The 22,236-nt window shown below is 41.0% G+C and overlaps 1 protein-coding gene across 16 annotated transcripts in view; it reads left to right on the top strand.

Moving 5' to 3' along the window:
- The window catches only part of LRR (Leucine-rich repeat), a 258,329-nt gene that overhangs the window by 205,406 nt on the left and 30,687 nt on the right, over window positions 1-22,236 (top strand). For 15 of the 16 annotated variants that reach the window (XM_071686586.1, XM_071686593.1, XM_071686594.1 and 12 more), the window contains 4 exons: window positions 9,329-9,559; window positions 13,302-13,417; window positions 14,730-14,875; window positions 18,289-18,469. In XM_071686586.1, the coding sequence (XP_071542687.1) occupies window positions 9,329-9,559; window positions 13,302-13,417; window positions 14,730-14,875; window positions 18,289-18,469 (674 nt within the window). Of the gene's footprint in view, window positions 1-9,328; window positions 9,564-13,301; window positions 13,418-14,729; window positions 14,876-18,288; window positions 18,470-22,236 lie in introns of those variants that run through there. The other variant, XM_071686602.1, reaches the window with a different exon arrangement.

Raw genomic sequence — 22,236 nt, forward strand, 5'->3', positions numbered from 1 at the left:
TTGTCCTCAACATCTCATTTCCAGCACATCCATCCTCCTGCGCACAACTCTATCCATAGCCCACGCCTCGCAACCATACAACATTGTTGGAACCACTATTCCTTCAAACATACCCATTTTTGCTTTCCGAGATAATGTTCTCGACTTCCACACATTCTTCAAGGCTCCCAGGATTTTCGCCCCCTCCCCCACCCTATGATCCACTTCCGCTTTCCATGGTTCCATCTGCTGCCAGATCCACTCCAGATATCTAAAATTATTATTATTATTATTATTATTATTATTATTATTATTATTATTATTATTATTATTATTATTATTATTATTATTATTATTATTATTATTATTTGGTAAACAGAGAAGAGGTGGTTAAGCTTTGCGGAAGATGAAAGCCGGCAAGGCAGCAGGTTTGGATGGTATTGCAGTGGAATTTATTAAGAAAGGGGGTGACTGTATTGTTGACTGGTTGGTAAGGTTATTTAATGTATGTATGACTCATGGTGAGGTGCCTGAGGATTGGCGGAATGCGTGCATAGTGCCATTGTACAAAGGCAAAGGGGATAAGAGTGAGTGCTCAAATTACAGAGGTATAAGTTTGTTGAGTATTCCTGGTAAATTATATGGGAGGGTATTGATTGAGAGGGTGAAGGCATGTACAGAGCATCAGATTGGGGAAGAGCAGTGTGGTTTCAGAAGTGGTAGAGGATGTGTGGATCAGGTGTTTGCTTTGAAGAATGTATGTGAGAAATACTTAGAAAAGCAAATGGATTTGTATGTAGCATTTATGGATCTGGAGAAGGCATATGATAGAGTTGATAGAGATGCTCTGTGGAAGGTATTAAGAATATATGGTGTGGGAGGCAAGTTGTTAGAAGCAGTGAAAAGTTTTTATCGAGGATGTAAGGCATGTGTATGTGTAGGAAGAGAGGAAAGTGATTGGTTCTCAGTGAATGTAGGTTTGCGGCAGGGGTGTGTGATGTCTCCATGGTTGTTTAATTTGTTTATGGATGGGGTTGTTAGGGAGGTGAATGCAAGAGTTTTGGAAAGAGGGGCAAGTATGAAGTCTGTTGGGGATGAGAGAGCTTGGGAAGTGAGTCAGTTGTTGTTCGCTGATGATACAGCGCTGGTGGCTGATTCATGTGAGAAACTGCAGAAGCTGGTGACTGAGTTTGGTAAAGTGTGTGGAAGAAGAAAGTTAAGAGTAAATGTGAATAAGAGCAAGGTTATTAGGTACAGTAGGGTTGAGGGTCAAGTCAATTGGGAGGTGAGTTTGAATGGAGAAAAACTGGAGGAAGTGAAGTGTTTTAGATATCTGGGAGTGGATCTGGCAGCGGATGGAACCATGGAAGCGGAAGTGGATCATAGGGTGGGGGAGGGGGCGAAAATTCTGGGAGCCTTGAAAAATGTGTGGAAGTCGAGAACATTATCTCGGAAAGCAAAAATGGGTATGTTTGAAGGAATAGTGGTTCCAACAATGTTGTATGGTTGCGAGGCGTGGGCTATGGATAGAGTTGTGCGCTGGAGGATGGATGTGCTGGAAATGAGATGTTTGAGGACAATGTGTGGTGTGAGGTGGTTTGATCGAGTAAGTAACGTAAGGGTAAGAGAGATGTGTGGAAATAAAAAGAGCGTGGTTGAGAGAGCAGAAGAGGGTGTTTTTGAAATGGTTTGGGCACATGGAGAGAATGAGTGAGGAAAGATTGACCAAGAGGATATATGTGTCGGAGGTGGAGGAATGAGGAGAAGAGGGAGACCAAATTGGAGGTGGAAAGATGGAGTGAAAAAGATTTTGTGTGATCGGGGCCTGAACATGCAGGAGGTGAAAGGAGGGCAAGGAATAGAGTGAATTGGAGCGATGTGGTATACCGGGGTTGACGTGCTGTCAGTGGATTGAATCAAGGCATGTGAAGCGTCTGGGGTAAACCATGGAAAGCTGTGTAGGTATGTATATTTGCGTGTGTGGACGTATGTATATACATGTGTATGGGGGTGGGTTGGGCCATTTCTTTCGTCTGTTTCCTTGCGCTACCTCGCAAACGCGGGAGACAGCGACAAAGAAAAACAAAAGAGTGAGTGCTCAAATTACAGAGGTATAAGTTTGTTGAGTGTTCCTGGCAAATTGTATGGGAGGGTATTGACTGAGAGGGTGAAGGCATGTACAGAGCATCAGATTGGGGAAGAGCAGTGTCGTTTCAGAAGTGGTAGAGGATGTGTGGATCAGGTGTTTGCTTTGAAGAATGTATGTGAGAAATACTTAGAAAAGCAAATGGATTTGTATGTAGCATTTATGGATCTGGAGAAGGCATATGATAGAGTTGATAGAGATGCTCTGTGGAAGGTATTAAGAATATATGGTGTGGGAGGCAAGTTGTTAGAAGCAGTGAAAAGTTTTTATCGAGGATGTAAGGCATGTGTATGTGTAGGAAGAGAGGAAAGTGATTGGTTCTCAGTGAATGTAGGTTTGCGGCAGGGGTGTGTGATGTCTCCATGGTTGTTTAATTTGTTTATGGATGGGGTTGTTAGGGAGGTGAATGCAAGAGTTTTGGAAAGAGGGGCAAGTATGAAGTCTGTTGGGGATGAGAGAGCTTGGGAAGTGAGTCAGTTGTTGTTCGCTGATGATACAGCGCTGGTGGCTGATTCATGTGAGAAACTGCAGAAGCTGGTGACTGAGTTTGGTAAAGTGTGTGGAAGAAGAAAGTTAAGAGTAAATGTGAATAAGAGCAAGGTTATTAGGTACAGTAGGGTTGAGGGTCAAGTCAATTGGGAGGTGAGTTTGAATGGAGAAAAACTGGAGGAAGTGAAGTGTTTTAGATATCTGGGAGTGGATCTGGCAGCGGATGGAACCATGGAAGCGGAAGTGGATCATAGGGTGGGGGAGGGGGCGAAAATTCTGGGAGCCTTGAAAAATGTGTGGAAGTCGAGAACATTATCTCGGAAAGCAAAAATGGGTATGTTTGAAGGAATAGTGGTTCCAACAATGTTGTATGGTTGCGAGGCGTGGGCTATGGATAGAGTTGTGCGCTGGAGGATGGATGTGCTGGAAATGAGATGTTTGAGGACAATGTGTGGTGTGAGGTGGTTTGATCGAGTAAGTAACGTAAGGGTAAGAGAGATGTGTGGAAATAAAAAGAGCGTGGTTGAGAGAGCAGAAGAGGGTGTTTTTGAAATGGTTTGGGCACATGGAGAGAATGAGTGAGGAAAGATTGACCAAGAGGATATATGTGTCGGAGGTGGAGGAATGAGGAGAAGAGGGAGACCAAATTGGAGGTGGAAAGATGGAGTGAAAAAGATTTTGTGTGATCGGGGCCTGAACATGCAGGAGGTGAAAGGAGGGCAAGGAATAGAGTGAATTGGAGCGATGTGGTATACAGGGGTTGACGTGCTGTCAGTGGATTGAATCAAGGCATGTGAAGCGTCTGGGGTAAACCATGGAAAGCTGTGTAGGTATGTATATTTGCGTGTGTGGACGTATGTATATACATGTGTATGGGGGTGGGTTGGGCCATTTCTTTCGTCTGTTTCCTTGCGCTACCTCGCAAACGCGGGAGACAGCGACAAAGTATAAAAAAAAATATATATATATATATATATTATATATATATATATAATATATATATATATATTTTTTTTTTTTTTCTTTTTGCTTTGTTGCTGTCTCCGCGTTTGCGAGGTAGCGCAAGGAAACAGACGAAAGAAATGGCCCAACCCACCCCCATACACATGTATATACATACGTCCACACACGCAAATATACATACCCATACATCTCAAATAAACATATATATACACACACAGACACACACACATATACACATGCACACAATTCACACTGTCTGCCCTTATTCACTCCCATCTTCCACCTCGACAACCTGGACTAGCATCCACCTCCCCCTCATGGGTGGAGGTTTAGCGCTAGGAAAAGACAACAAAAGTCCCCATTCGTTCACACTCAGTCTCTAGCTGTCATGTGTAATGCACTGAAATCACAGCTCCGTATCCACATCTAGGCCCCACTGACCTTTTCATGGTTTACCCAGACGCTTCACATGCCTTGATTCAATCCACTGACAGCACGTCAACCCCGGTATACCACATCGTACATATATATCTTTTCTTTCTTTCAAAACTTATTTGCCATTCGATTAGCGGGTAGCGTTTCAGAACAGAAGACTGGGACTTTGAGGGAATACCCTCACCTGGCCAATTCTCTGTTCCTTCTTTTGGAAAATTAAAAATTTATCATATATATATATATAATATATATATATATATATATATATATTTTTTTTTTTTTTCTTTTTGCTTTGTTGCTGTCTCCGCGTTTGCGAGTAGCGCAAGGAAACAGACGAAAGAAATGGCCCAACCCACCCCCATACACATGTATATACATACGTCCACACACGCAAATATACATACCTACACAGCTTTCCATGGTTTACCCAGACGCTTCACATGCCCTGATTCATCACTGACAGCACGTCAACCCCTGTATACCACATCGCTCCAATTCACTCTATTTCCTTGCCCTCCTTTCACCCTCCTGCATGTTCAGGCCCCGATCACACAAAATCTTTTTCACTCCATCTTTCCACCTCCAATTTGGTCTCCCTCTTCTCGTTCCCTCCACCTCCGACACATATATCCTCTTGGTCAATCTTTCCTCACTCATTCTCTCCATGTGCCCAAACCATTTCAAAACACCCTCTCTGCTCTCTCAACCACGCTCTTTTTATTTCCACACATCTCTCTTACCCTTACGTTACTTACTCGATCAAACCACCTCACACCACACATTGTCGTCAACATCTCATTTCCAGCACATCCATCCTCCTGCGCACAACTCTATCCATAGCCCACGCCTCGCAACCATACAACATTGTTGGAACCACTATTCCTTCAAACATACCCATTTTTGCTTTCCGAGATAATGTTCTCGACTTCCACACATTCTTCAAGGCTCCCAGGATTTTCGCCCCCTCCCCCACCCTATGATCCACTTCCGCTTTCCATGGTTCCATCTGCTGCCAGATCCACTCCAGATATCTAAAACACTTCACTTCCTCCAGTTTTTCTCGATTCAAACTTACCTGCCAATTGACTTGACCCTCAACCCTACGTACCTAATACCTTGCTCTTATTCACATTTACTCTTAACTTTCTTCTTTCACACACTTTACCAAACTCAGTCACCAGCTTCTGCAGTTTCTCACATGAATCAGCCACCAGTGCTGTATCATCAGCGAACAACAACTGACTCACTTCCCAGGCTCTCTCATCCCCAACAGACTTCATACTTGCCCCTCTTTCCAAAACTCTTGCATTCACCTCCTAACAACCCCATCCATAAACAAATTAAACAATCATGGAGGCATCACACACCCTGCCACAAACCTACTTATTATTATTTTTTTATTATACTTTGTCACTGTCTCCGCGTTTGCGAGGTAGCGCAAGGAAACAGACGAAAGAAATGGCCCAACCCCCCCCATACACATGTATATACATACGTCCACACACGCAAATATACATACCTACACAGCTTTCCATGGTTTACCCAGACGCTTCACATGCCTTGATTCAATCCACTGACAGCACGTCAACCCCGGTATACCACATCGCTCCAATTCACTCTATTTCCTTGCCCTCCTTTCACCCTCCTGCATGTTCAGGCCCCGATCACACAAAATCTTTTTCACTCCATCTTTCACCTCAATTTGGTTCTCCTCTTCTGTTCCCTGATGAAAAGACTCCAGTAGATGCTACAAGATATGAGTCGTACCTCTTGTCATTGATGTATCTTTATATATGATCTTTATACATAGTTCTCCATGTTGCCCAAACAACTTAAAAACACCCTCTGCTGCTCTCTCAACCACGCTCTTTTTATTTCCACACATCTCTCTTACCCTTACGTTACTTACTCGATCAAACCACCTCACACCACACATTGTCCTCAACATCTCATTTCCAGCACATCCATCCTCCTGCGCACAACTCTATCCATAGCCCACGCCTCGCAACCATACAACATTGTTGGAACCACTATTCCTTCAAACATACCCATTTTTGCTTTCCGAGATAATGTTCTCGACTTCCACACATTCTTCAAGGCTCCCAGGATTTTCGCCCCCTCCCCCACCCTATGATCCACTTCCGCTTTCCATGGTTCCATCTGCTGCCAGATCCACTCCAGATATCTAAAATTATTATTATTATTATTATTATTATTATTTGGTAAACAGAGAAGAGGTGGTTAAATGCTTTGCGGAAGATGAAAGCCGGCAAGGCAGCAGGTTTGGATGGTATTGCAGTGGAATTTATTAAAAGAGGGGGGTGACTGTATTGTTGACTGGTTGGTAAGGTTATTTAATGTATGTATGATCATGGTGAGGTGCCTGAGGATTGGCGGAATGCGTGCATAGTGCCATTGTACAAAGGCAAAGGGGATAAGAGTGAGTGCTCAAATTACAGAGGTATAAGTTTGTTGAGTATTCCTGGTAAATTATATGGGAGGGTATTGATTGAGAGGGTGAAGGCATGTACAGAGCATCAGATTGGGGAAGAGCAGTGTGGTTTCAGAAGTGGTAGAGGATGTGTGGATCAGGTGTTTGCTTTGAAGAATGTATGTGAGAAATACTTAGAAAAGCAAATGGATTTGTATGTAGCATTTATGGATCTGGAGAAGGCATATGATAGAGTTGATAGAGATGCTCTGTGGAAGGTATTAAGAATATATGGTGTGGGAGGCAAGTTGTTAGAAGCAGTGAAAAGTTTTTATCGAGGATGTAAGGCATGTGTACGTGTAGGAAGAGAGGAAAGTGATTGGTTCTCAGTGAATGTAGGTTTGCGGCAGGGGTGTGTGATGTCTCCATGGTTGTTTAATTTGTTTATGGATGGGGTTGTTAGGGAGGTGAATGCAAGAGTTTTGGAAAGAGGGGCAAGTATGAAGTCTGTTGGGGATGAGAGAGCTTGGGAAGTGAGTCAGTTGTTGTTCGCTGATGATACAGCGCTGGTGGCTGATTCATGTGAGAAACTGCAGAAGCTGGTGACGGAGTTTGGTAAAGTGTGTGAAAGAAGAAAGTTAAGAGTAAATGTGAATAAGAGCAAGGTTATTAGGTACAGTAGGGTTGAGGGTCAAGTCAATTGGGAGGTGAGTTTGAATGGAGAAAAACTGGAGGAAGTGAAGTGTTTTAGATATCTGGGAGTGGATCTGGCAGCGGATGGAACCATGGAAGCGGAAGTGGATCATAGGGTGGGGGAGGGGGCGAAAATTCTGGGAGCCTTGAAAAATGTGTGGAAGTCGAGAACATTATCTCGGAAAGCAAAAACGGGTATGTTTGAAGGAATAGTGGTTCCAACAATGTTGTATGGTTGCGAGGCGTGGGCTATGGATAGAGTTGTGCGCTGGAGGATGGATGTGCTGGAAATGAGATGTTTGAGGACAATGTGTGGTGTGAGGTGGTTTGATCGAGTAAGTAACGTAAGGGTAAGAGAGATGTGTAGAAATAAAAAGAGCGTGGTTGAGAGAGCAGAAGAGGGTGTTTTGAAATGGTTTGGGCACATGGAGAGAATGAGTGAGGAAAGATTGACCAAGAGGATATATGTGTCGGAGGTGGAGGGAATGAGGAGAAGAGGGAGACCAAATTGGAGGTGGAAAGATGGAGTGAAAAAGATTTTGTGTGATCGGGGCCTGAACATGCAGGAGGGTGAAAGGAGGGCAAGGAATAGAGTGAATTGGAGCGATGTGGTATACCGGGGTTGACGTGCTGTCAGTGGATTGAATCGGGGCATGTGAAGCGTCTGGGGTAAACCATGGAAAGCTGTGTAGGTATGTATATTTGTGTGTGTGGACGTATGTATATACATGTGTATGGGGGTGGGTTGGGCCATTTCTTTCGTCTGTTTCCTTGCGCTACCTCGCAAACGCGGGAGACAGCGACAAAGCAAAAAAAAAAAAAAAAAAAAAAAAAGAGTGAGTGCATGTTTATGGAAGACATCTTGAGACAGTTATGCACATGAATGACCTCTTCTTTATTTTCTGTTACTTTAAAGTGTGGGTTGATTGCTAATTGAATAAGTTTGTATTTACTCAATTTATGAGACTTTAATGGAATTCCTGAGGGCCATTTTAAGCTGTAATGTAAATAAACCTCGTAGTATTTTCATTTAGATTCCTAACTCGTATATCATTTTTCATTGTGAAAAAAGACCTGAAATATTCTAGTATGTTCTTGCTTTATTCCTTCCTTCAGAAATACATATTTCTCTTCCTAATCTGCTTCATGTTAAAATCATAATTTATACAAGGTTTCCACTTCATGTTAATTCACAGTTCCTTTGTGTATCATATGGATTATATGATAGTGGGTATGTATGTATGGCATCATGCCATGTTGACAAGTCAATGCATGAACATCTCCTATGCTGATCTGTGGGTGACTCAAGTGCATGATATTTTATCTAGCTGTGGCAAGAATTTGTTCATGATATCTTTGAGTGATTGGTATAATTAAACATCAGATGAAGGCTGCAATCATCGAGAAGTCATTTGATGCCCAAAGCTTAAAGGTGAATGCATCTTATGATCCACAGAATAGTGAGAGGGTTATTTGCTTTATTGATGTACAGTTCCTCACAATGGCTGATCTTAGCTTTTTGAAATCTCTTTTGGTTGAATTTAGAGTATTGTATCTCAAATGGTGGGTGATGACCTCGTAGGGGATTGCAAGTTGTTTGCTTTGATCTTACTGGATAATGCTGCCCAAAAATAAGTCTGAACCCTGAATGAACATGTATCGAGAAAGGAAGTAAAAATGGCCCACATTCAAGATATATTTCCCTTATAGTAGTTATTTGTGGTTAAAAATGTCTCCCATGGATCTGGCAGTTTACACCTGTAGGTGTAGGGAGTCAAGGTGAACAAAGATTGAATGCAGGAGTGGTTGGACAGATCCAATCAAGAAACACTGACAGAGTGATTTAGAGTGCACATGACTGGGGACTAGAAAACTCTTTACTGAAGTAATCTAATTAGATTTCAAGTGATGTTTGTTCAAGCCTGAGTAGTATGTTGTCATAGCGTGTTGGCAGCTGTGTCTTGTAAAGAAATTGGAAATGAAAAGAGCACATTCTGAATGGTGAAACAGTTGATAGAGAAATTGATATTCAGGCCCCCAATACATTAGCTTGTCATGAAAAGAAAAATGTGTATATTTTTGCTTTTATTTCATACTTTCCCTCATGGGAGCTGAAGGATTGTATTTTTCTTTAAGACTAACCTTGGATTATAACTGACATTAGAATTGTGAGCAAGGTTTTCTCTTAACAGTCCACGTCTGCTCAAGTATGGTTCCACTTCCTCTGTTGAAAGTTCCCCGCACACCGGAGGAGGGAGAACAGGTAGTGAAAGAGGGAGCATAGAATCACTTACTCGCTCTGACTCGTTAGCCCGTTCAGAATCTGATGTAACTCGAGACTCTCCCAGACCACGAACAAAATCCCGGGACACAGAGGAAGAAGATGAAGAGGAAGAGGAAGAACAGAGTATGGAAGAAAAAAGGTAAGTGTTTGTAAATGAAACATTTATATTCCCAGAAGTGTATTTACATGTATATTTTCATATCCTGTGAAGTACTTTGGTGTGTTATTGTAAATTTAGTGGAGTTTTTATTATCTTAGATATTTCTCTCCATTTTTTTTTTTTTTTTTTTTCTTTTCTCCCAAGACCTATGGGAATCATCTATGGATCTCCTAAAGTTAGAAGCCTCTAACTCCTTTCCCTCTGGTGAGGTTTAAGCCTCTGACCCTAACAAACTACCCAAACAGCAGCAGCACAAGTAGCTTGACCCCAAGCTCCTTTCCAATCAGAAGCCACCACCCAGCATCAACGTCATCATCCTTCCATTGGTTGGGCTGCACAGGCAGCCCACCTCAATTAATCTCTAGATATTTAGCACATCAAACATATTTCAAGTCTTTCTTGTCAGATATTGTTTAGCTTAATCCATAATCTTCATAGAATTTATCTTCCTGCATTTTACCTATTTAGCAGATTTATTGTGAGAAACTTAGATAATTCAGCAAGTTCCAAGGTTGTTTGATGTTATCAGCTGGTCTGTGTCAGGAGAACTAGGGGCCTTTATGGTTTGTCCAGTTGATTGTTCTTTGCTTCATAAATAGGTGTTACTGGACTCTGCCTGTATGAGGTTACACTGTGAGTGAAAAGTCACCTTTTGCAAGGCTGTATCAGGGACAAAATGGTATTGTCAAAAAACTCTCACTTCAAAGAACTCAAAATTTCTCTTCAAACAAACTCAAAATTTCTCTTCAAACAAGAAGTAGCAAAGCCTTTAGTCCTCAGAGCCTCTGGAAAGTGGTCCTTTGGGCAGGAGCAGTGGGCTGGAAACCCTCCCATTCTTGTATTTCAATTTCTAAACATGGAAACAGGAGTCAAGCGGAGAGTGTGAATGATAAGAAGAGAGGAGAGATGGATAGTATATTTAAGGAAATAACCTGGATGCTCTATCTGTGAGTGAAATGAAGCTCAAGGGAAAAGGGAAGAATAGCTTGGAAATGTCTTGGGAGTAAAGTCAGGGGTTGGTGAGAGGACAAGAGAGCAAAGGAAGGAGTAGCACTACTCCTGAAGCAGGAGTTGTGGGAGTGTGTGATAGAGTGTAAAGAAGTACATTCTCGATTGACGTGGGATGGGATGTATTTAGGGAGGCAGTGATGACGTGCAAAACATGCATGTGGCTTGAGAAAGGTGGGAGTTGGGAAGATTAGAAGGGGTAGTGAGTGGTGGGATGTGGAAGTAAAGTTGTTTGTGAAAGAGGGAAGAGAGGCATTTGAACGATACTTACAAGGAAGGAGTGCAAATGACTGGGAGATGTATAAGAGAAAGCGGCAGGATGTCAAGAGGAAGGTGCAAAGGTTGAAAAAGAGGGCAAATGAGAGTTGGGGTGAGAGAGTATCATTAAACTTTAGGGAGAATAAAAAGATGTTTTGGAAGGAGGTAAATAACATGCATAAGGCAAGAGAACAAATGGGAACGTCAGTGAAGGGGGCAAGGGGGGGAAGTGATAACAGGTAGTGATGAAGTGAGGAGGAGATGCAATGAGTATTTTGAAGGTTTGTTGAATGTGTTTGATGACAGAGTGGCAGATATAGGGTGTTTTGGTCAAGGTGGTGTGCAAAGTTGGTGATAGAGTGGCAGATATAGGGTGTTTTGGTCAGGGTGGTGTGCAAAGTGAGAGGGTCAGGGAGAATGGTTTGGTTACGAGAGAAGAGATGGTGAAAACCTTGCGGAAGATGAAAGCTGGGAAGTCAGCAGGTTTGGATGGGACTGAAGTGGAATATATTAAGAAACTGGATGACTGTATTGTTGATTGGTTGGTAAGGATATTCAATGTTTGTATGGATCATGGTGAAGTACCTGAGGGTTAGTGGAATGCATGTATAGTGCCATTGTACGAAGGCCAAAGGGATATATATGAGTGTTTAAACTACAGAGGCATAAGTTTGTTGAGTATTCCTGGAAAATTGTAGGGAGGTATTGATTGAGAGGGTGAAGGCATGTACTGAGCATCAAATTGGGGAAGAGCAGTGTGGTTTCAGAAGTGGTAGAGGATGTGTGGATCAGGTGTTTGCTTTGAAGAATGCGTGTGAGAAATATTTAGATGGATTTGTATGTGGCATTTATGGATCTGGAGAAGGCATATGAAGGTCTTAAGAGTATATGGTATGGGAGGTAAGCTGTTAAAAGCAGTGAAAAGTTTTTATCAAGGATGTAAAGCATGTGTATTAGTGGGAAGAGAGGAGAGTGACTAGTTTCCAGTGAAGGTCGTTCTTTGGGAGGGGTGTGTGTTGTCTCCATTGTTGTTTAATTTGTTTACGAATGGGGTGGTTAGGGAGGTAATTGCAAGAGTTTTAGAGAGAGGGGGAGAACGTGGTTTGTTGGGGATGAGAGGGCCTAGGAAGTGAGTCAGTTTTTTTTGCTGATGATACAGCACTGGTGGCTGTCTCAAGTGAGAAACTATAGAAGTTGGTGGTTGAGTTTGAATAGATAGACAGACATTATTTGGTTTAGGCTATGTTGATTTCTATTTTCAGTATACTTAAAGAACTTTTGTCGCTCTAACTGGTCAACTCTTTTTAGTGTTTTCCCTCTGCCTGCTAGCTATCCTGCCTTTTACATTTTCCAGGCATTCTGATGCCAATCTTTATAGAAACTTGTTTCATTTCCTATGTAAAGAAGATGTTCTATAGATTTGGAGTAACTATACCTTCATTTAACAGGATTCAGGTCAGTTAACATGATCTGTGCCCAATAGAAAATGCTTCTTGGTCGTAATGGATGCATCCTAGGATTTACATACTCTGATGAACCATCAGGTACTGGGTGTCAGACCAGTTTTGCTTTGCTTTTAACCAAGGTACCCCACTACTTACTCTCCTCAGTGTATATTTATCGAGGTTGAGTGTTGTACTCTTCATTTTTCTATAATTTTTCTTTACTTTCAGACTACACGTTTTATTATGGATGTTGACTTAATGACATTTTTTCATTTAATTAAAAACTGTAAATATACATATGAGTATATATTTTGAAAAAGTAAAGTTTTCTACAGAGATGAAGCGGTTTCAGAAAATATCAAGAAAAGATGGGTAACTGATTTTATAAAACTGTTTAAATTGATATTATGAATTGATTGAAAAATGAATGAAACTTATTCCTTTTTGGATTATGTTGCGTTGAAAGATAGTCTAGTACAGTACAGTATGGAAAATAGTGGAAGACATTTTTTTATTTTTTGGGTTGAATGGAGTTACCAGAAGATGATGTCATTTTGAGTTGAAGTTTAGCTAGCTCATGTACTTAAGATTATAGCTGAAGCAGATGGATGTAGTTGGAGCAAGAAAATTAGAGGCGTTACTTAAGGAAGTGGTTGATAGTGTAGAGAAAATGAAATGTATAAAGGCTTAGATAAGTGTCTGTCAGTTGAGTTGGATCAGATGCTAGAGAGACCACATATAAAGGTTAAGGAAAGTTGATGAGTTTGTAAGCCTGGGGCTTGGATATAACAGATATCTTTGGTGAATGAAAGAATTATGGTTATCAGTTATCCACTCCACTGTTGTTATAAGAATTAAACAGGGATATTTTTTGTTAAAATTGAATCTTTGAATCTTATGTACATATCAAGATGAAACAGTTGTGTTTATCGCTATCATATGTGATGATAATTGATTATAGCTTTCTTTATAGAATGAAACTAATTTAGATATTTTTGCTGACCACACAGTAGTCGCAGTGTCTCCAGCCTTATTGGGAAATTAGCAAGTGAAGGTGTCTTAAAGAGATCACCTGACATGAGTGCCAGGAAGGCTTCAACATCATCTAACATAAGTTCCATGGATGGTTAGTTTTATACTTAACTTTACAACACATTTTCCATTTTCATTGTCATAATATAAGCACTGATATCTGAGATTTTATCATTTGTCTTTTAGTGAAGTATGTTACCACAAGATCCTGATTGTCATTTTATATTAAAAGTTTGGTCAGTCAATCTTGCCACATACACATCACTCATCCTTCCACTCACCCAGCCACTCTCTCTCTCTCTCTCTCTCTCTCTCTCTCTCTCTCTCTCTCTCTCTCTCTCTCTCTCTCTCTCTCTCTCTCTCTCTCTCTCTCTCTCTCTCTCTCTCTCTCTCTCTCTCTCTCTCTCTCTCTCTCTCTCTCTCTCTCTGCCATTTCCCACAGTAGTATGAATATGTACATGACATGTGTATGTGTTGGTATGTATATACACTTGTATGTGCATTTATGTACATGTGTATATTAGTGGATAGGTCTTTCTTCATCTGTTTCCTGGCACTACCTCACTGATGCGGGAAATGGCATTGCAGTACAATGATAAACTGCAGAACTTCATGACTGAGTTTGGAAAAGTGTGTTAAAGGAGAAAGTTGAGAGCAAATACAAATAAGAGCAAGGTTATTAGGCTCAGCAGGGCTGAGGGACAAGTTAGTTGGGATGTGAGTTTGAATGGAGAAAAATTAGAGGAAGTGAAGTGTTTTAGAATCTGGGAGTGGACTTAGCAGCAAATGGAACCATGGAAATGGAAGTGAGTCATAGGATGGAGGAGGGAGTGAAGGTTCTGGAGTGATGAAGAATGTTTGGAAAAAGAGAATGTTATCTCGGAGAGGAAAGCTGGGTGTGTTTGAAAGAATATTAGTTCCAACAGTATTATATGGGTGCAAGGCATGGGCTATAGATAGGGTTGTAAGGAGAAAGGTGGGTGTGTTGGAAGTAAAATGTTTGAGGGCATTATGTACGTGTAAGATGGTTTGATTAAGTAATGAAACGGTAAGAGAGATGTTTGGTCATCAAAGGGTGTGGTTGAGAGAGGAGAAGACGACTCACATCCGCTTCCATGGTTTTGTTTGCCTCCATCACAAGAGATATCTAAGACACTTCACTTACTCCAATTTTTTCTTCTTATATCAAATATATTTAAGTAGTATATTACTCAAGTTGTAGATCCTCATGGGAGTGGTAGAAAAAAATATTATAGAAAGATGTGCATATCTGTCTGCAGCATCTGTTTGAATACTGCTTAATGTTTTTTATAAGCAAGTATCTTTGAATTACTTGCTGTTTTAGAAAATGATAGTTTGATGCATAATTAGATTTTTCCACTTTTCTTCCATCCTATCTTAATTAGACAAAAGCCGAAGTGAGGAAGACTGCAAAGAAGATTCTCCTCCCAGAAAGATGGCTGGTCTACCTAAGATTGGTGTTGGTATTGGTGGCAACATCCTAGCAGAAATGAAGATGATGCAAGAAAAGAGAACATCTTTCTTACCAAAGGTTGGAGACTGGTGTTTGTTTTTCTACATATACTGTATATTTCTGCAATTTCTGCTTTTGGTTTTTTCCTAGTGATGCATGGCTTGAGGTATGCTATAGGGCATTTTTTGGATCATGAATCATAGATGAAAAATGATATTCTCACACAGCAAAGAGCTTTTATAAACAATAAGAGGCATTACTATTATGGTTAGTTAAAAGATGGACATCTCACAAACCACGGACCATATCTTGTAATATTTTATTTTCTTTGTCCTGTTAGTAAATCTCATACAGAGTGTTTGTGCCTACCTATCCACCTGTATATATTTTTATTATGATCTTTCGTAACTCAAACGATAGTTTACAAGAACTCAGCAAGAAAGACAAAAAAGTTATTCACTATACTTCCAGTTGAAATAAAAATGCATGGTAAGCAGAGAAACATTCTGAAGAAGCCTTGATGAATTGCTGAAAATAGTTCCAGAAGAGCCTAAGATTATTGTTTATATTATTTTCTCAGTAGCAGAGGGGAAAAAATGTATCATGAACAGATTAGAGCATTTGACAATGGCCTAACTGTCATCCAGAAGTTGAATCTGAATCTTTTTATTTCACATGTATTTGTTCATTGATTATTGTTCCAAAATTTTGTACTGTACGCTAATTTTGTCATATTTGATCGATGTTTCCTATGTTAGTATGGTAGCACTAGGAACAGATGAAGAAAGGCCTCATTCATTCTCATCCATTCTCCAGCTTTCATGGGTAATGTGCCAAAACCACAGCTCACTATCCATAAACAGGCCCTGCAGAGCTTTCCATGGTTTACCGCAGCTGCATCACATGCCCTTTAATAGCACATTGACCCTAGTATGCCACATCATTCCAATTCACCCTCCTGTATATTGAGGTCCAGATCACTCAGTCTTTTTCACTCCATCTTTCCGCCTCTAATTTGGGCCATCCCTTAACCTTGTTCCCTACACTTCTGATACTTATATCCTCTTTGTTAACCTTTCTCTTACTCATATGTACAAACCATTTCAGCATACTCTCTTCAACTCTCTCAACCACACACTTTTCATTACCACTAATCTCCCTTACCCTTTTGTTACCTACTTGAACAAACCATCTTACACCACATATTGTCCTCATAAATTTCATATCCAGCTCATCCACCCTTGTCTGCATATCCTCATCTATGTCCCTACAGCTTACTTCCACTTTCATGGTTCCATTTGGTGCCATGTCCACTCTCAAGTATCTAAAACACTTCACATTCTCCATATTTTCTCCTTTCAACCCCAGCTAGCCTTTCCTTCAACCCTGCTAAACTATATAACTTTGCTTCTGTTCTTATTGATGCTCAAATTCTTCCCTTCACACACTATTCCAGACCTGGTCACGATTCTTTTGCAGTTTCTCACTCGAAGCTGCCATCAGTGCTGTATCTTCAGCAAACAACCGACTCTTTTCCCAAGACTTTTCATCTCCTATAGACTGCGTATTCTCACATCTCTCCAAGACTCGTGCATTGACCTCCCTCACAACCCCATACATAAAGAATTTGAATAGCCATGGTGATATTACACACCCTTTCCATCAGACCAGCTTTCACTTAGAACCACTCATTCTCTCCTTTTCTCACCTGTGCTCATGCCTTGCACCCTTGATAAAAACTTCATGATTCTGAAAGATTTCCTCCCACATCAGATATCCTTAAGACCTGCAAGGCATCCCATTCAGTCCTATCATATGTTTTTCCAGCTCCGTAAATGCCATAAACAGATACTTTTTTAAGTATTTTTCACACACATTCTTTAAACCAAACACCTGATCCATACATCCTTCACCACTTCTGAAACCACACTATTCCTCCTCAATCTGGTGCCCTGAACATGCTTTCACCTTCTCCATTATTTCTCTTCCATACAACTTTCTAGGTACACTCAGAAAACTTATACCTCAGTGGTTTAGACACTCACCTTTATCCCTCTCTGCCTTGATATGATGGCACTGTACATGCATTCTGCCAATCCTCAGGCACATCACCTTGATATCCATACTTTCATTGAAAATCCTAACTAACCCGATCAACAAGCCAGTCACCCTCTTTTTCAAGAGATTCATTTGCAATACCATCCTCTTGAGCTGCCTTGTCGCTATACACTGATACATCCACTATACACTAATAATAGTGTCAAATGTACCCTGTTTCAAGTTGTATGTTATCTGTTTTACCATGTGAAAAAGAAAAAGCTATGGAAACAAGTTATTTGACAAGCATGTGGTATGAGTAGAAGGAATGAAGAAAATAATGAGGGGTGTATGAGAGATTTGATGTGGCTAATAATCCAAAGGGAATAAATTGTGGAATGGTAGAGTGGGTGAAACATAAAACTTATAGGTGGTTTGTGCATGCAGAAGGAATGCAAGACAGGAAGTTTACAAGGAGAGTGTATGATAGTACGATTAAAGTGGTTGGTGTGAAAGACCACCTGTGACTTGGGGAAACAGAGTGGAAGAATACTGGAGGGATAGACATGAGGGAAGACTATGTGGAATGGTGTGTCGAGGGAGACGTGAGGATGGGTAAGTGGAGAATTTTACTGTGGCCACCACCTTGATGGGAATTCTTGGATGGAACAGGTGTCAGAGGTATAGATGTACAGAAAATATCGTGTGATGCACCTCCATTGTAGTCATCAGATTTTTTTTTAAAGCATGGCAAGGAAGCAGCAGAAACAGACAAAGATTTGCCTCATTTGTTCACATTCACTTTCAGCTGAAATGTATAATGCAGTGAAACTAGGGACTTTTATCGACAGCCATGCCCCATAAGCCTCTGTTGTTTTTCTGACCTCTCCACATATCTTGGTGCTACCCATTAACAGCACATCATCCCATTTATACCACATTGCTCCAGTTCATTCTATTCCTTACATGCTTCTCACCCTCCTGCTTGTTCCTGTATGGTGAGGCTGTATCATCATTTAACGAAATAGAGTACAGTTTCATCAAAGAACTTTCTTCAAAGAACCATAGCCTATCCCTACTACTGAGTGTATCACAGCATTAGAGCAGCAGGAACCTCTGGAAAAGGGTACTTTGGTAATACCAGGACCATTTGGAAAAGGGTTCCTGGGGTAATTATGAATGAATGAATGTAAGTAGTACTTTATTACCTTCATTTTTAACCAAATTAACAAGCAGAATTTCTCATCAGCTTTCTGAGCATATTTTATTGTTGTACAACACCTGAAGGTTAGGAAAATTATCTGTAACCTTATGTATCAAGGGAAGCTCCCACCTTTTCTTTCTAGTTTTGAATATGGGAAAAGCTGTATATTGTGCCTCCTTGAGAAATGTTACTAGTTAGGGAAGAAAAAAACCAGGTTGATTGGACTAAAATAAGATAATGTTATTAATAGGATGATGACAGAGACAAGGAAGAGAAGAAAGACAACCCCTCCAGCAGCCTTTTAGCTAGTGTCCGGTTACGCTCAACTGGTCTTGCAGACAGCCTGAAGTCTCCGACTAATGGCTTCCCTCGAGGTTCTAGTGGAAACAAATCACCAAACTGTAACAGGGATTCCTGTATAGACACTACAGGTAGGTTTTCTATATTTTTTATTTTTAGGTTTTCTGTTGTTCATGGATGTGTCACTTTCTGAAATGTATGGAAATTGATTCTTAGTGAAGTGATCTCACAGGTTATAGTTGATGACATTATCTGTATGTTTTCTTGAAGTTTTGCACATGCTTTAATGATATAGATGCTTTGTTGGCTGAGTTGCATGAATCAGTGCTTTTGAGATGCATTGTTAAACCTAGTTTTAGATTTATTTTACCAGGATAAAGTAGAAAGAATTCTCCCAAGGTATCTCCTGTGTGTCATACATGACAATTATTAGGGGCAGGAGTAAGAGGGTTGGAAATCCTGCTCAGCTTTACTGCTTTCCAAAGGAAGGAACAGAGGAAGGAGCCGAGTAAAGGACTGAACTAGGGCATGTGAAGTGGCCAGGGTAAACCATGGAAACATGTGGGGCCAGGTTGTGGATAGGAAGCTGTGGTTATAATGCATTGCACATGTCCGCGAGAGTTTTTATGTGAGTGAATATGGCCTTTTTTTTTGCCTGTTCCTGGTGCTGCCTTGCTACTGTGGGAACTATGATCTATCTTATCTATATCCCTGACACCGGTTCCCTCCTGGAACTCTCATCAAGGGGTGGCCATGGCAAAAGAGTCTCCACTTATCCCTGTCCTTACATGCCTCCCTCGCATACACTATTCCCTGCATTCTTCCTATGTTTCTCTCCCTCCAGTATTCCTCCACCCTGTCTGCTCGTATCACAGGTGGTCCTCTACTCACACCAACTCCTTTGATTGTACTAGCATACACTCTCCTTGTAAACTCCCACTCTTGCATTCTTTCCACATTCCCAAACCACCTCAAAAGCATTACGTTTCACCCACTCTGCCACTCCACACTTCATTTCTTTTGCATTCCTTGCCATACCACATCTCTCATACACTCTTTCATTTCTTCATTCCATTTATATACACCGCATGCTCTTCTCAAAAACTTCATACACCACAACCTGGATTCTCGACCTGTGTCTCATTCCACGTCCTGTTTCAGCAGCATAGTTCAGGGTTGGGAGGACTATGCTGTCCCTTAATCCTCTCTTCATTTTCATGCTTTACATCTCTACCTTTCATTATTCTGGTAAGGGACCCAATGACTCTTCTACCTTGTACTGCTCTCTCCCTTATCTCTCCTTCCATATCACTACACTAACACACGACAGCTCCTAGATACTTAAATTCCCTCACTCTATCCAGTCTCTTTCCCCCAATATCCACAGCATAATTTAGTACACTTTCTTCTTTCACTATATATTTTTTTTTTTTACAAAATCTATACTTTCACTCCATTTCCTTTCAAACACTGCCTCACACCTACATGTATCTTAGAACTTTCTCTCAGCTCTCCATCCACTCCTACACACACATGTGCTCCTATATAGAAGACTTTTACACCACCCAACAGTTTTCCCCCCATACCATATATCCTAACACATCCCACAAAGCATTCCACTCAACACTGTCATACGCTTTCTTCAGATCCATAAAAGCTACTTTCAACTATTTTCTCTTTTTTTTTTTTTTTTTTTTTTATACTTTGTCGCTGTCTCCCGCGTTTGCGAGGTAGCGCAAGGAAACAGACGAAAGAAATGGCCCCCCCCCCCATACACATGTACATACACACGTCCACACACGCAAATATACATACCTACACAGCTTTCCATGGTTTACCCCAGACGCTTCACATGCCTTGATTCAATCCACTGACAGCACGTCAAACCCTGTATACCACATCGCTCCAATTCACTCTATTCCTTGCCCTCCTTTCACCCTCCTGCATGTTCAGGCCCCGATCACACAAAATCTTTTTCACTCCATCTTTCCACCTCCACTTTGGTCTCCCTCTTCTCCTCGTTCCCTCCACCTCCGACACATATATCCTCTTGGTCAATCTTTCCTCACTCATTCTCTCCATGTGCCCAAACCATTTCAAAACACCCTCTTCTGCTCTCTCAACCACGCTCTTTTTATTTCCACACATCTCTCTTACCCTTACGTTACTTACTCGATCAAACCACCTCACACCACACATTGTCCTCAAACATCTCATTTCCAGCACATCCATCCTCCTGCGCACAACTCTATCCATAGCCCACGCCTCGCAACCATACAACATTGTTGGAACCACTATTCCTTCAAACATACCCATTTTTGCTTTCCGAGATAATGTTCTCGACTTCCACACATTTTTCAAGGCTCCCAAAATTTTCGCCCCCTCCCCCACCCTATGATCCACTTCCGCTTCCATGGTTCCATCCGCTGACAGATCCACTCCCAGATATCTAAAACACTTCACTTCCTCCAGTTTTTCTCCATTCAAACTCACCTCCCAATTGACTTGACCCTCAACCCTACTGTACCTAATAACCTTGCTCTTATTCACATTTACTCTTAACTTTCTTCTTCCACACACTTTACCAAACTCAGTCACCAGCTTCTGCAGTTTCTCACATGAATCAGCCACCAGCGCTGTATCATCAGCGAACAACAACTGACTCACTTCCCAAGCTCTCTCTTCAACTTCTTACCTTTTGCTAAATACTTTTCCACTTTCATCTTTGCCAACAAAATCTGATCCACACATCCCCTACATTTCCTAAAACCCCCCTTGCTCTTCACTTATCCTGCATTCAGTCACTTCTATCATTCTGTCAGTTAGTATTCTTGCATACACTTTTCCTGGTATACTTAACAGACTTATTTCCCTATGATTGCTACCTACATCCTTTGCACTATTTCCTTTGAATAAAGGAATGATAATAGCTTTCACCCAATCGTGAGGCTCAACCCTCTGTTTCCATGTTAAATTTCACTAAATCACACTCTCCTTCATACTTCAGCATTTCAGCCATAATCCCATCCACTCCAGGTGCCTTTCCTACCTTCAGCCTCGTTATTGCCCTTCTTACATCCCTCTTTGCTACAGGCCCATGCACTTGTATCCTCTTCCTTCCCTCCTCCATACCCATGCACGTAACAACTGCTGTCTCCCCTTCTCCCACATTCATCAGTTCTTCAAAATACTCTTTCCATCTCTCTTTCATTTCCTCCTTTAGATTTAGCAATTCCCCTTTCCTTACTTCTCACATCAACATTTCCACTCGTACATCCACTTCTTTCCTTTTTCACCTTCCTGTATAGTTTTGTATTATCCTGAAACTTTTCACTTAACTTTCGATCGAAAAACTTCTTCCACTCTTTCTTTGCTTTCCTCTATCAGCATCTTACCATTCTGCCTGCATATTTTGTATTCTTCCCTCCTCCTTTGCTGAACTTCCACAGGTACATTCCTACTGAGCAATCTAAGATATGCCTTATTCTTCTCTTCCACAGCATTTCTAATCTCTTCTGTCAACCATTACATTGCCCTCTTTATTCCTGTACCTCACTATCTTGTATCCTACAACTGATTCTACATCCTTTACTAGTGTTTCTTTAAACAATTTAACACCTCATTCACACATGACTGCATTCCTACATTCACTGCACTTCCATCCATGTTTTCAGTTACCTTCCTTTCATACTTCTCCCTGTTTTTTCCTGGTTCATCTTCTGACTTGTAAACACTTTTACCTTTATAATCATCCTTACACCTTACCTCCACTTCTCCCTGATCCTCATCCCTATGACTCTGGCATCCAGCACAGCTTTTCTCAGTCTTTCATCCACTTCCACATAGTCAGTCAAAGCCTTTTGCCCTTCTCTTCCTTCATTCCTCATCCATGTATATC

The sequence above is a fragment of the Panulirus ornatus genome, chromosome 42 (genome assembly GCF_036320965.1).
Source record: "Panulirus ornatus isolate Po-2019 chromosome 42, ASM3632096v1, whole genome shotgun sequence".
NCBI lineage: Eukaryota > Metazoa > Arthropoda > Malacostraca > Decapoda > Palinuridae > Panulirus > Panulirus ornatus.